The 15,955-nt window shown below is 43.4% G+C and overlaps 1 protein-coding gene across 1 annotated transcript in view; it reads right to left on the minus strand.

The window, feature by feature from the left end:
• The window catches only part of LOC135260981 (piezo-type mechanosensitive ion channel component 2-like), a 92,504-nt gene that overhangs the window by 7,806 nt on the left and 68,743 nt on the right, over positions 1-15,955 (minus strand). The window contains exons 27-42 of the mRNA XM_064346768.1: positions 15,378-15,474; positions 14,650-14,809; positions 14,319-14,408; positions 13,733-13,851; positions 12,718-12,789; positions 10,957-11,060; positions 10,237-10,335; positions 9,505-9,625; positions 7,892-7,969; positions 6,431-6,597; positions 5,895-6,088; positions 4,876-5,049; positions 2,270-2,788; positions 1,209-1,467; positions 840-1,022; positions 224-482 (exon numbers count right to left, since the gene is read on the minus strand). Coding sequence (XP_064202838.1) covers positions 224-482; positions 840-1,022; positions 1,209-1,467; positions 2,270-2,788; positions 4,876-5,049; positions 5,895-6,088; positions 6,431-6,597; positions 7,892-7,969; positions 9,505-9,625; positions 10,237-10,335; positions 10,957-11,060; positions 12,718-12,789; positions 13,733-13,851; positions 14,319-14,408; positions 14,650-14,809; positions 15,378-15,474 — 2,695 coding nt within the window. The remainder of the gene's footprint in view (positions 1-223; positions 483-839; positions 1,023-1,208; positions 1,468-2,269; positions 2,789-4,875; positions 5,050-5,894; positions 6,089-6,430; positions 6,598-7,891; positions 7,970-9,504; positions 9,626-10,236; positions 10,336-10,956; positions 11,061-12,717; positions 12,790-13,732; positions 13,852-14,318; positions 14,409-14,649; positions 14,810-15,377; positions 15,475-15,955) is intronic.

The raw sequence follows: 15,955 nt of genomic DNA on the forward strand, positions 1-15,955 counted from the left end.
TATGGTAGCTTACAGTACTGGGTGGCAGTGTTGTATAATGGGAACAAGGAACAGGTCTTGTAGCCTAAAGGTCACAGGTATATATCCAGCTGGATAAATGGATGTAATGTTATGATATGTAAAAGTTGTGTAAGTCACTCTGAATAAGAGCATCTGCTAAATGCCTGTATGTAATGTAATGATAAACATCCCAACATCCAAATAACCCCACAGCCATTGTTACCTCTGATGGAGCGGGAGGAACGGCGGGTGATGTGGGAGTTTGTTCCAGAGCTCTTGCGCCGCTGGTATGTCCGATGCTCGGGTACGCACACCTGCACTGACTCCAGTGAGGTTGCCAGGTTAATGGACTTCATCGAGTGGGCGGAGCCCCTCCTCTCTGGCGACGGTACTAGCACTTGCCCTTCGTCTTCGGATTCATCCGTGTACAGGCCATCCTTCTGCTCCTGGCTACGGGACTCCTCATCCCACAGCCCATGGCACTGCCATTTGGAGGGGGCGGAGACAAGGAAAGAATATTAACAAGTGATTCCCTCATAGCCAATCACAGACTCAGCTTACAGAAACAAACTGAATTTAAATAATTAATTGATTGTATGGAAATTAACCGATGAGACCATCGAACCGTGTCCAATGACTTCAAGGGCATGCACTTGAATCCTAGGAGTGTTCAGATCTTGGTACACATTGAACAAAGCACTTCAAGTACATTGCAAGAATGGCTAGCAGAACACTGGAAGAAAATTAAAAAGAGGTCTGAGAGGTAAACATCAAAGCAACCATGTGGTAACTAAGAAAAACAAAGAAGTCTGAATGTGTTTACGCTTGTAGGTCAGCACCTTAAGAATAGACCTGTGGAAGAACAGGGCAAGGAGCTGCAGCAGGTCATAGAGCACGTAGCCATCCTTCTTCTCTACACCGATGATGTTGGGGGGATGGTAGGGCTTGCCCTGACTTAGTGCAATATCCTGGTTGAATGGGAAGAAGCTGAACTGGAAAAAGTATTTGATGACAATGGTAACCTGAAAACAAAGAAGCACAAACACTGAGGCTGGAGTTAAATACTAAGACTGCAGTTACACACTGAGGCTGGAGATTAACACTGAGACTGGAGTTAAACTCTGAGTCTGCTGAGGCTGAAGTCTAAAGAGGTTTACGCTCAGTAAATCATTTGGAGACTACTTGTGCTCTGTGGACAGCTGCATTACCTCTGTGTAGACGATGGCGGTCATCCAGAAGCGTTTGCTGGGCCGTGGCACTGACAGCATGGCCCACAGGAAGATGAGCACGGGCAGAATCAAGGTGGCCAATGAGGCGGAGATCATGTGGTTGAGGATGATGACCAAGTAGCAGACCATCTCGGAGCGAGCCACCAGCATGTTGTAGATGGCATAGCAGAGCTGCAAAAGCTGAGGCTGTGAGTTGTAGAACTTCGCAGAACCCTCCAGCTCTTCATCGTAGAACATCCTGTAGAGGGACAGAGGAGAATGAGGCAGGGTGAGGAGGTGCAGAGGTGAGGAGGCGCGGAGGTGAGAAGGTGCAGAAGCACGGCTGTACAGGTCAGTGTGCTTTTCCTGTCTCTCCTCTCCTGTGCTTCTCAAACTCATATCAAAAGCATTTAGCACTTCACCCTCTCACATAAAAGGTCAAGCTTCACAGGAAGCTGTTTCTCAGAAGATGACCGGAGCAGATACTGTCTTTCAACACCACAGTCATTTCAGGACTGCACAGTAACTGAAGAATCAAATGTTGTGGAAATTCGCCAGACTATCTATTAATTAATCAATAAGTACTCCAATCTATCTACCCACCCATCCATCCTTCCTCTACTGGTTCTATCCACCCCACCATCCATCTACAGTATCTAATATCTATTTGTCTGTAAACATGAATCTATGCATGTGTAATTTTGCTGTAATTTTCAGTGTCAGCAGTTTTGAACATCAATATATCCGTGTGTTATTTTGTTGTAATTTGCAGTGTCAGGGGCATTAAACATGGATATATCCATGTGTAATTATACTCCAATTTGCAGTGTCAGTGGCTTTAAACATGGATATATCCGTGTGTAATTTTGCTGTATTTTGCAGGGTCAGTGGCTTTAAACATGGATATATCCATGTGTAATTTTGCTGTATTTTGCAGGGTCAGCGGCTTTAAACATGGATATATCCATGTGTAATTTTGCTGTATTTTGTAGGGTCAGTGGCTTTAAACATGGATATATCCATGTGTAATTTTGCTGTATTTTGCAGGGTCAGTGGCTCACTTGTTGAGCAGCAGCTCGCTGGCGGTCAGCTCCAGGGTTGTGGACGGCAGCAGTGGCTCATCCAAGCCGTCAGACCGGCTGTCAGGGGTCATGATCATCAGCCGCTTGTCGTCGTCCGTGTCCGAGCTGACAGAGAGGCGGTCCGAGCTGGTGGAGAGGCGGTCGAAGCTCACGGCCTTGCTGTAGGATGGCGGGACCTCGCCGTCCGTGGGGTAGGAGGCGGGCCCATCCGTATCGGGGGTGAGCTGAACTGCAAGCTCCACCGTGTCCGGTCCGGACTCATCCGCCTCCCCGTCCCTGCTCTGGAAGCACCCCTCTGTTGTCTGTTCCAGCCCCTCGCTCTCCGACTCAGACTCACACCCCTCCACCCTCTCCCTCCATTCGCTTTCATCCGCCTTCTCACCAGGGGAGGAGGAGGAGCGGGGGCCCTGCGTCTCCTGGTCCTGCTCATCCTCCACCTCCTCGATGGTGTCGGTGGTACCCTGACGGGAGTACAGCATGATGGACTGCGTGGCCTCGCTGCGTGGGAAAAGTTGTACAGTGCCCCCCGTCAGTTTCCCGCAGTAATTACACCCAGCATCCACCAGTCTTCTCCGATAAATTATTTTCAGCAGAAAGTTACTGAAAGCCTACACTAGCCCTCTAACACTATCAAGGTATGGTGGATGCACGCTAACTGTGACTGGTCCTTGAAATCTGGAAGTTACCACTTTTCCTTGACAGGCCAGCATTGTTCTGACAAGCATTTCTAATGAGCAGTTTTGAGTTTTATCTTCAATATATTGCCATCACAAAAGCTGAAATATTTGTTCCCTATTGAAGGGTGGAGTAAATATTTATTTTGACTAAAGTATATACTGCATTAAATTCTCAGGCCTTTCACTGGGGCCTCTGGCTCTCCAGGCACACAGCTTCCCAAGGGCAACAAGTTGTTTTCTGTGACAGGAGTGTGTGTGTGTGTCCGTGTGTGTGTGGTTTCTTTTTATCTCTCATTTGTTCAGGAGTCCGGATAGATAGACTTGGCCCTTCGTTACCTTCCCCCGTGCCATACCAGGGAGGAATCGTGCTGCACGCCATGTTCCCTAGAATTCTGAAAACATATGTTAGATAAGAACTAACTGACAGTGTATGCTGACACCTGATATAGAGAATGTTGAAGGTTAGAGGTCGCTGTGTGCTTAATCAGTATTCATGATATATGTTAGACAAAGCAAATAATTTATTTTGTCAAATTTCACTATATGTTTATGTATTAACCATGTACCAATCAGATATAGAATTACGTATGTTAGTAGTAAAATGACAGATGACTGCCCCCACTCCTCAGTTCAGACTTACCCACTTTGCTGTGTGTAGGTACTAGACTCTTTCTGCATAAATAAATCCTATCTCTTCTATGAATATACATGGTTTTGCTAGGTCACTATAAGGGGAGAATTCACTCTTATCAACGCCATCAATTAAAAGAGGTATTTGAAGAGTCTTATATCATTCCCATTACCAACTTTGCATAACTGTACAGTAAAGGCTGTTTATAAAGTAGGAGTACCACAGCTGTTCACTAGGAGGCAGTTTTTCACAGCTTAAACTCTATTTCATCCCACCCAGAATCTGCTTCTACTGAAACAGACAGTTACAAAATATCTAAAATGAAGATACAGTTTAGAAGGTAAATTCAGAAAGATATTTAGAAATGTAAAATACAGGAAAAATAATAACCCTTTCTGTAAAGCATGGAGACACTGCCTACTCCTCCACCACTATGTGGATTAAGACATGTATAGATTACATACTTAAATAGCTACTTTGTTACTGATTCTCAATGCCAAGGTACAGTATATTCTTGTTCAACTGAACAGAGGCCATAATCCTCCCCAAGGCACATTCAATACCGGGTGGAAAACAAATAAAAAAGGGTGTTTTGTGTACAGTGTGGGGAGGGGCGGGGGGGGGGGGGTTTGAGACTCACATGTGTGGAATGCACTTAGGCCACATGGCATCTTGTTTTCTTTTCTATTTGCGATTTTTAAATTCTATCTGTGCCGCCTTAGCATAAAAACCAGCATGGAGAGAGAGAGCAGGAGGGTTAAATGAAACTTCCACGCAGAGACATGGCAGATTAAGCAATGGGTGAAGAGAGATAATACAGCAGCAGAGAGGAGGGGGGTGATGAATTGATGAGTTATGGGGTGACGTAGGGCCGAGGAATATGGGGTGATAAGGGTTATGGAGATGACAAGGTCATGTGGTTATGGAAGTCACAGGGTTATGGAGGTGATAAGGTCATGGGGTTATGGAAGTCACAGGGTTATGGAGGCGACAGGGTTATGGAGGTGATAAGGTCATGGGGTTGTGAAAGTGACACAGTTATGGAGGTGATAAGGTTATGGGGTTATGGAGGTGACAGGGTTATGGAGATGACTAGGTCATGGGGTTATGGAGGTAACAGTTATGGAGGCGACAGGGTTATGGAGATGATAAGGTCATGGGGTTATGGAAGTGACACAGTTATGGAGGTGACAGGGTTATGGAGATGGCAAGGTCACAGGGTTATGTAAGTGACAGGGTTATGGAGGTTATGGGGAAGAGAGTGCAGTGCCAGGCACCTTGACACAGCGCTGCTGCCGCTGTCAGTGGAAGCAGTGGACATGTCCAGGCTGTACATCTTGCGCAATTTGGGACGGGCGCGCTCGCTGGTTTTGGGAATGCTCTCAGGCATCCCGTCCAAGTCGTCCAGCGTGGACTGACGGGAGAACAGCATGGTGGCCTCTGTGTAGTTGCTGCCGTCGGCACGCAGTTAGAGATGGAGTGAGAGATGAACAGACGGACAGAGATGGACAGAGATGTGAGCACATGAGAGATGACTACCCAAGAAGGGAATTCATCCGTAGCGTGAGTGAATTATTTACTTCATAACGGTTTTGCCTTAGAGAATACTGCATAGATATTCAAAATGAACAATATGATTTTGGCGTAACAATTAAAATGGAAATATATTGAGCATAATCATTAAAATTGAACTATATGATTAGAGTATGATGAATCAAATTGTGAATAAAAGGGAATAATTCATCCATATAGACATAGGATTCATATACTGTATTATTAAGACAAATATCTAAAAATTCTTGGGCATCATAAATAACAGGCAGATTGTTAAAAACAGAAGCAAATGGAAGATTAGAGTTAAAGCAGAGTCAGAGGATGCCGTTACTCAACTCCCTCCCGCCCTGCGGTAAAGAAGCATTCCACTGCCAAACATTTACGGCACTGAAACAAGCACATGCCAGCTTAGTAAACAAAGGATGGACATAAGAATGTCTACTTACATCACAAAAAAGCACAATGAACTGCATGATGAACCTAAAACGATATCCTAAAGGCATACTGGTAAAATCCATGTATGTGACGTATGACTGATTCTCCCCCAGCAACTCGGTTTCAGATATGAATGTGTTTTACGATTCATGAAGAGAGGGACATAGCATAATGTTTATCCAGGCGGCACCCCAAACACTCCCCACCGGGGGTGAGCCTTCAGCCTAGCCCGGGGGGGTGGGTGTAGGTGGGATCAGTGTGTGCTGACAGAAACCCCCCCCGAAAACAACCCCCCTCCCCTCCACACCTGGACATGCTGTCCCGTGAGGCCATGGAGTCCTGGCTCTCCATTCTGTACCCGGCCCGTCGGCGCCGGACCCTCTGCGAGCCGGAGGCCGAGTCCTCTTCGTCGAGCTGATCCAGGCCCGACTCCCTGGACAGGTTCAGGCGCAGCTGCTTCTGGTAATACACCTGGATGCTCTCCCGCGAAGGCACGTTACCCTGAGGCAAGGAACGAACAGGTCTGAGCCCCTCTTTCCAAGGGAGGTGACCTCCACCATACCTTACATGGACCCCAGAGTATTACACCCCTCCTCATCTCTCCCTGACTGCCATAATGAGGCGAAACACAGACCCGCCCTGTGCTCAAAACCCTGGTCTCTGTTGGAATGGAAGAACAACACTGGATTTGGCCTGGACAACTGCGAGGTCTGTGGGCTTGAATCCTGGATGGAGCACTGCATGGTCTTTACCCCCAAATTGCTGTAGCAAACGGCCAGCAGTGTGGGAACGTGGGGTCTAGAGCGGCCGAGACGACACCATGCGACACCGCGGTACGCGTACCTTCTTGACCTCCCGTGTGAGCATGCAGCGTTCGATGCGCAGCACGGTGGAGATGTCGATGTGCTCACGGCACATGGAGTTCAGCCAGGTGGTCAGGCTCTCCAGCGTGGTCAGGAACAGAACCCAGGTGAACTTGATGATGTTGAAGATGCGCTTGATGATGTTGTCTGTGAGGAACAGCAGAGCAGAGTCACAGAGGATTACCAAATGCCTCCAAGTCTATGACCAGGGCTGACCCTGCGTGCTCCTCCACAAGCTTGATCACGAACACAGTGCGATTTTCATGTAGACAATGCAGAAAGGTAATGAGTTGTATATGACCAAAAGTATCTGGACACCGATTGGTCTGGGGCTGTTTTTCATGGTTTGGGCTAGGCCTCTAAGTTCCAGTGAAAGCAAATCTTAATGCAATGATATTCCAGACGATTCTGTTTCCAAAATTATGGCAAGAGTTTGGGGATGGCCCTTTCTACTATCAACATGACAATGCCCCCAGGCACACAGTGAGGTCCATATAGAAATGGTTTTGCCAAGATTAGTGTGGAAGAACTTGACTGGCCTACACAGGTCCCTGACCTCAACCCCATTCAACATCTTTGGAATCAATTGGAAAGAAAACTGCATGCCAGGCTAAATCGCCCAAACAGTGCTTGACCTCACTAATGCTGTTGTGGTTGAATGAAAGCAAATCCATGCAGCAATGCTCCAACATCTAGTATAAAACCTTTCCAGAAGAGTGGAGGTTGTTATAGCACCAAAGGGGGACCAACGAATGCCTATCATTTTGGATAAGATGTTTGATGTCAGGTGTACACATAATTTTATCCATGTATGACCGGCATAATGCTGATAACTGAACATTTTAATAATTGATACTTGTATTTAAAAATGAGCTACCATTGCACTACTAGTGCATTCAGAAGAGACCTACTTGTGCACAATTAATCATCTATAAATTACAAATTCTTTGCTGCATTATCAGAAATTTGGAGGCATTTTTTGTTTCTTTTTTCATGATTTTAGAAAATTTCAATTTGTTCTATATTTCCACTAGACGACTGAATGAAATTAAACAAATTCCATTTGCGAAAACAAGAATCAATGAATGCACCACTGGCATTCTTAAACAGAGCTATTAGTGACAAATGATGCACTCATTAAAGTGGCTTTTAACCACTACAGCACTTCTGTCAAAGCACACTGAAAACACACCTATTAGAACATTCCAGAATAAAAATATTAGTGCACTCACAAGTATGTAACACTTCATCATAATAGTGCTGTACTCTAAGTGCAACCAGAGGAGAAATATTAGTTCTGTGCACTGTAAGTGCACTCAGAATAGTAATTAGTGCAGTATACAATAATTGAGTATAAGTTTTAGTTTTGTATAGTATAATGGCACTCAAAGTACAAATATTAGCGCAGTACACTAAGTGCAGTGTAAGAATAGATACCAACCTGGTTCATCTGATTTCTTTCCCGCCTCAGAGCTCTCTTGTTCATCCTCAAGCTCTCCTACCTCTATAGCCACATGTTCTGTGAAGGATAGTAGCTGTATGTAAATAAACAACAAAACACATGCACATACACACACACACACACTCACTCACACACACAAACATGCGTGTGTGTGCAAATACACACATACAGCAACACAAAGGGTCATTCCACTACTAGCCGCAAACCCCAAACATATAGCACATTATGTTAAATTATTGCTTTTCAATTATGACACACAATAGCTTTGTCTATCCTTACAGACATTACATTACATTACATTACATTACAGGCATTTGGCAGACGCTCTTATCCAGAGCGACGTACAGCAAAGTGTATAACCATAACCAGGAACAAGTATGACGAAACCCCTAGAGAGAAGTACCGGTCCAAGTGCAGGGAAAAACCGCTTCAACTTGGACCCTGAAGGTTAAACTGATTAACACTAACAACGAGAACGGCAACAACGCAGTCTATGGAAAAACTACAAGTAGTAGTTAAGACAGTTAATACACCTAAGTCACCTGCGAAACAGCTGCCTAGTTACAACCCTAAGCTTACAGTCATTTACAGGGGGGTAGGGAGGGATAGGGAGAGGTGCAGCCTGAAGAGGTGAGTCTTCAGTCGTCGTTTGAAATGGGTCAGTGTCTCAGCTGTTCTGACCTCCACAGGGAGGTCATTCCACCACCGTGGGGCCAGAACAGACAGGAGACGTGTTCTGGAAGTGCAGGACTCAAACTCATCTTCTACATGCTCAGCATAGCAGCAGAACCTAATTCGACAGGACAAGTCTCCTGTTTTACTGAACCAGCAGCAGAACCAAGAGGGACAGGACCAGCTCTGTGGTCTCCTGTTATACTGAACCAGTAGATGAACCTAGAGGGACAGGACAGGCCCTGCGGTCTAACCACACTTAAATATGTAACACTCACATTCATAAATGATTCAGTGTCACAAAGGAGGTTTTAAAGCACTGTCCACTCAGCATGAGAATCCTTCAGCTCAACAATAACGTTAAAGCACCCAGCTTTGCGGTGAGCTTAGCCTTGAGCCATTTCCACCCTTTCTGATGGACTGATTGACCGCCTCCACCGCCAGAGCTGTCAATCAAAGGCTGCTGTGTGCCGAGGGATGAAGGCCTTTACCGCAGTGGGGACCGGGCAGTCCCAGTGCAGCTTCCAATAGACATCAGTGAGTCCTTCAGCTTGGCTCATAATGCACACAAGCACCTCATTCATGGCTAACATGCTGACCACACAAGTCAAACTGAGACTGAAATATACTCTAGCATCAAAACAGCGTTGCACTGGCCTTTGGAAAAAGCAACAAATTCAACGTGGCAAAATATCACATCAAAATATTTAACATGCTAAAAAAAAAATACACACAGAGATTCTGAATACATATTATTAACATACTGTACAGAGTTGGAGCACATAAAGATAGAGCACATAAAGATGTACATAATGTTTATTGTAAGAGCAAAGGTGAACATGAATGAGGAGAACACCTGGAGGCATGAAGTCAGGAGGAACAGTTCCTGTTTCCCTGCTACAGAGAGGCCACACCCTTACCGTCCTTCTTGTCTTTCTTCTTCGAGTTCCCGCCAGTGTACCTCTTCCAGAACTTGCGCTTGCCTTTGGTGCGCTCTTTCAGGGCAGTCTTGGGGTTTGTGATCCAGGCATGGTATATGAACTATGGAGAGGGAACACCAGTGAAACTCTACATACACAAACAGAAGGGATTCTGCCGAAGGGACCCACATGAAGTCCGACAGGGTGGAGTTCACCCTCACGGAATGCCGACAGCCATGCTTGGTGTGTGTTTTGCTCCACTGACACTCCATAAAATAATTTTTGACCAACATTGTGTGAAACCCTTTTTGTTAATGGATCTAAACACAGTACTTACTATGAAAGTTTGTTTTACGCTTAAACGACTCATTCTAACACAAAAATATCACAATAGAGCAAAACAACCCCAAGGCAACAAATGGGTCTAAAACACAAATGGTGACAGAGGAAGACAAGACAGAGGCATTCCTGATGGCCAAGCCTGAGGCAGGCATCTGCTCATGCACAGAAAGGACAGCCATCAAATCAGAGGCGAGGAAAATCAACCGCATTTCCATTTCCTATGTCTGTGTATGACACTGATGAGGTTTAGCACATTTCAAGTCAATCAGTCTGTTTTTTCACATTGACGTCATGGAAATGAAGATGCAGTTTGGTATGATGCTGAATCAGAGGAAATGGAGGACATCATGCAAGACAAGACAGGGTTTAAGTTTAAGCCTGAGGTTATACCTTTGCTACCCTGATTACATACTGAAGGACAGTTTTTGGCAGCTTAACAACAGACTTGGGCAAAGCCAATATAGCGGAGACAAATTTTCCAATTGCTCGCTACAAAGAAGAACAAAGTGTGAGTGAGAGAGAGTTAGTGCAGTCCTGTTGCAGTTACAAGGCTCCACCAAACAGCCATTTAAAGGTGTTAATAATCCATTTTATGAAGAAAATAAGTTTATTGTTACATTCATTTTTTTATGATTTACTGTGGACACAATAATCATAATCAGGTTTTCATAAGTGTCAAACGCTGTGTTAAAACATACATACGTTCAGTCTGAGTAATAATTAAATACAAAAAAAGAATCATAACTTGTGGGATAGGTGGTTTGAATCTGTAAATAATTTAAACACATTTGTTTTAAGAATAACACAACAATAACATTCAGATTAATTTCCTTATACACTGAAAGTTAAAAAAGGAAATCTTTAGATGGCAACTTAATACTACACAAATTATGATTCAAAGAACAGTTATGCCTGTGTGGCTCCTGGTGCAAATTCCATCCACAACCTATACTGACATCAAACCTTGGACCACTGCACCCTTGTAAAAAACCCTATTTATCTTGATACAAAGGTCTATTTGTGACAATGAAATATAAAGAGCTAAGTTAAAAAAAAGAAAAAAAGTGACCACTGTGGACACACGGTCATCCATCTTGTTTTTAGACTCACCTGAAATGCGGATTTCTTTGGACCTTCATCATCTTTTTTCTCCTCCTCTTCCTCTTCCTCCTCACTGTCTGATTCAAACAAGTAATACTCCCCACTTCTCACCACTGAACGGTAAAGTGTTAGACAGAGTTATGGGGTTGCATCTGAACAACTAATCCCAGGGAAAACTTTTGTTTGGCAGTTGAATGAAAACTTCTTATGATGCCAGTAGGGTGCAGAAATGCTAACAGCCATTTTCCTCCAACAATTCACATGACTTTATTACTGCAATCACAAACAAACAAAGCTGATGAAGAGGGTGAAAGAAAAATATCTATGATAAACTGAGTGGAATTGCAGGAGTAAAAGAGCGAATGGAAAAGGTGGTAAACGTCAGGTTGCGTCAGATGTAGTTGACAGAATCTTTTGAAAAGCCTACTTGTATTTTCAAGGAAAGTATTGCTGCTCGCAGAGATGTTACAAAGGGTGATATGGTAAAGGCAACCATAGATTTAAAAAAAGAAAAACAGACTTGCAGACGTGATCATAATGGAGTGTTAAATTGAGCAGTGCTCAGTGCACAGCTCAGTGGAAAACCCAGACCGACACAATTACATTGCAGGAAAGACTTGCAATAGGAAAAACTGTATCCTTGTATCCTTGAACAGAACAGCATGATGGGAAATGTATGCATGGCATAAGGAGGGGTGGGGGAAGGGTGGGGGGTCAAAACTATATCATTGGATGAACAGTGAGAAAACAACAGGTAGAATGACATGATACAGTTGGGCATGGTGGGAGATATTATAAGATGACTGGTTGAGACTTCAACCAAAAGGAACTGATCAGTGCAGGCAAAAGTGAGAAGCGACATGAATGGCTTCCCACTCCTGCTTCTGCAGATCCACAGAGGGGTTTTAAAGATGTTCCTCAGCCAGCAGCTGGCTGACATCTACAGCAACAAGCGATTCCAGTTCCCAGCCAATCTAGTTAAGTACTAGCCCAATAGTGCCTTTACGTCCCAACCAATCAACATTCTCCTAGAACATTCTGTGGATGAACACTAACAGCAGTGATCAAGTTCCTCAGGAGGTTCCCCTACAGGATAATGTGACGAACCAAGAGACAAGATCCCCCTCCCACCCACAACCACCCACCAACCCCCCCCCTTCCCCAAAGCCCCCCCCCCACCCCCACGCCACACCCCTGCTGCATCAGGCTCTCCTGGTGTGGGCCATTAGCTGCTATAGAGTGGAATTTCTCTGGACACACTATGAGGGAAGGACTTTATCTCTATCAACAACAAAACAGAGTGATTCTCTACTGTGGACTCTTCAGAACAACTAATCAAATCGGACAGGCTGTATACGCATTCATTCAGTAACGGGAGTAATGAACTACAGCTACGATTGAATAAAATGCGTTATATACCAGACACTAAATCTAGGCATCCAGTCTTATTAGTTTTCTTTTTTTTGCCAATACACATTCTATTTAAGGTTATTTTCTCCCACATCTCCACCTAATACCAACACACATTTTTTTTTTAAATATTGCCATTACCACAAACCCCCCCCCCCTCATTTTACAAGGGTCTCCAGTACATTAAAATGCTGCTTTCAGATTGGCATGAACCTTAAATAGAGATAGAAAATGAATAAAGGCTGGATGGAAAGCCTATGAATTTTGGAATCTGTAGAGCCCAAATGGCAACAGTGAGAATCCTCCGAGTTCTGGTCAAGGATATAAGGTATATGGTGATTGAAAAAATGGAGAACCTACTAGAAGCGTGGTCAACCCACGGCCGCCACCAGAGTTTTTTTTTGGTCTTGGGTTTCTCTTTGTCTGCTTTCCCTAAAATAAAATATTTACAAATATTAATATCAATATTTATTTTAATATTAAATTTTAAATGTATTTCTTCACACACAAGATCTTCAGGAACATCAGCAAGCTGCTAAACATTAAAGGACAAAAACAAAATATCAATACTCTCGATTAGTGAAAACATTTTTATATGGCTGTCTGGATTTTAAGCCATGTTCTTTCTTTTCTGAACATGGATTTTTGAAATCAGCAACAGACTTTTAGGCATATTATACAAATGCACCACAAATGTAGACCAGTCATACTGTACATGCTTACCACAAAATGTCTGAATACCACTAAACTTGAAAAATACCTTTCTTGCTGTTACAAATCTTCCTCATGTGAACCCCCGTTGCCTCACATGACTGCATTTGCTTTATTCACACTATTAACACACTTCTTTAATGTGTGTGTTGTTTATTTCTCTCCCCACTTTGAGAAAGAGAGGAAGAATGGTTCTGTGTCCCAGCTGTCCTCAATACTTTGTATGGCCATTTTACATCTCAAATTCTGATTCAAACAATAAACAACACAGATTACTGTGGAAATTCCCAAATAACTTCTGTGTTTGGGGAGCTTAATGCACATTTAATGAAATCTGAGAAGACACAAAACAGGTTTTTGAAGCACTCCACAATATTTCATTTGATTGTGTATTTGCTGACGGGATTTGAATCATAAATATGCAAAGTACAAACCACTCATGAGAAGCTGCAGAACCATCTGTCCACATCCAAAAGGTATTCTCTAATGTTTACATCCTTAGATACAGTAATATGTGTCAAATGTGTAAACACTCCCACTTGAAAATCCTCTTTGCTTGGCACCAGTAGATCCATGCACCTGCTTCACCACTTTGCCTACATATTACTGGCTTAAGCTGAAACGTGAAAGACATAATAAAACCATATTAATATTACAGCCATACTTTCTGTGTCTTGCTCTTCCTGGACCAGGTTCTGGCCTTCCCCGGACTCCTCAGCCACGCTTTGCATCTTCTGTTTACCCTTCTTGAACTTCTCCTGCCTGGCCTTAATGCGATCCATCCTGAGGTTAAACAGGGGAGAGTTCAGGACAGACCCAGTCAGCCAGCCTACTATCAGACCCCTGCTTTTTACACATATTGAGCTGATTAATAGCCAAGAGGAGAAGAAGTCAACCAGAGGAACTGGTTTTTCATCATTTTGGACACTGAATGGGGCATGGCAAAAAACATGGAAACAGGAACTCAGCTGAAATAAAAATAAATAAACTAATAAAAATAGTAATACTAAAAATAACAGTAATAATAATAATTGTTTATTATATTAAGAAAGTGCATTTAATTCAGTCATTGACACTGGTCTGATTGAAAGGGAAAAATGAGATGCCAATTTCCTATTTAGAAAATGTCATTGTATTTCATCAATATGCAGTAGAGACTTTCAGATCATGGATCACAGCCATTGGCTATAACAGAACGAAATGTGCATATGCATGTCTACATATCATATGAAATATGAAAAGGGCCTCACTGTCTCTTAAGCTGGTCCATGGACTTACTCTCCTCCTCCAGTCTGGCCCTTACTCTTTTCACTATGTTGGCCTGGAACAGCTCAGCCCCTCTGCAAAAACAAGGCATATGAGTAGTATCAGTGTGTGAGTGTGCATGTGCATGTGGTGTGTGCATGTGTCTATGCACTTCTTGTACGTCGCTTTGGATAGAAGAATCTGCCAAATAAATGTAATGTAATGTAATGAGTATATGTGAGTGTGTGTGTGTGTGTATGTGTGTGTGTGTGTGTATCCGTGCGTGCGTGTGTGCAGGTGTGTATGTGTGTGTGTGTGTGATCCTCAGTACAGTACCTGGATGCTAAGATCTGAGAGGCACGGATGTCGGCCACCACGTGCAGGAAGTAGTAGCTCATGAAGACACGCCTCTGCAGCAGCAGAAAGGCGAAGCAGATGCTGTCCCAGATGATCCCGGCCTCGTCACGCGGTAAGTCACAATCCTGACTCTGCACAGCTGCAGCACAGGACACATCACTCTACTCATACACCACTACTCACAACACCTCTCCTGGCTTTGCACTGGGAATGCACTTGATTAACCCTTTCGTGCTCTGAAAGCACATGCTTACAATGTATTCCTGTGAAGAATTTCTGCGTCAAGTAACAATACATGAAAGTTCCCCTAAAAATTAATTCCAAAGTTTCCCTACAAGCCACTACTAAAATAATGATGTAAAGACAGCTAATTAAACTACCCAAGATATTCCCCATACAGTGTACATTATCAGCTCACTGTTATTGTTATGTACAGCAAATGTTTCACTCATTGCTGATAAACAGTATTATTCTGTATATCTCATAAAATTAGTAAGTAGTAATTAGTAAGTGCAGTACTTTTTAAAAATTCACTTATGAGAATTTAGATCATATATCACAAGATATTTTATAGGCTAATCAGCAAACAGCTCATCAGTCAAATTAGAAGAAAGGCTGATCTACATTTGCTTGCACTAGCAAAACATGCTTTTGAGTGTGGCAGTATACGCTGAAAGATACTGAATAATTTACATTGGGTTACTTACCTGTTGAGTATCCTTTTATAGTGCAGGCAAGACTGAACAACTGAATCACCCAACAGCTTTTTTGCACCAGAGTCCTGATATAGCCACAGGCAGCTATCTAAGAAATGAACAGACACACCAACATCCTAGTAAACAGGCAACATCATTCAATGCATAATCTACTCAGGCAAGCCATTTTTCGCTTTTCTCTTCTCAGGACCACTGATATTCATCTGGACACAGCACAGCTGCCACCTGAAGGATGTAGCCTTTATACCTTGTGCTCCTATCCGTACTCTGACTCCATCTTCAGTATAGATGTAGCTGGATGAATGAGTAATGTTAAAATATAAGCCATGCAGCTATATCATCCTAGCCACAGCCTGCTATGTATATAGGCAATGGGATGTGGTGAAATATGTACAAGGGATCACTCACAGATAGGAAACTGTGCGATATGTGCATGGGATCACTCACAGATAGGAAACTGTGCAATATGTGCAGGGGATCACTCACAGACAGGAAGCTGTGTGATATGTACAGGGGATCACTCACAGACAGGAAGCTGTGTGATATGTACAGGGGATCACTCACAGACA

This window comes from Anguilla rostrata, chromosome 8 (genome assembly GCF_018555375.3).
Source record: "Anguilla rostrata isolate EN2019 chromosome 8, ASM1855537v3, whole genome shotgun sequence".
Classification (NCBI taxonomy): domain Eukaryota; kingdom Metazoa; phylum Chordata; class Actinopteri; order Anguilliformes; family Anguillidae; genus Anguilla; species Anguilla rostrata.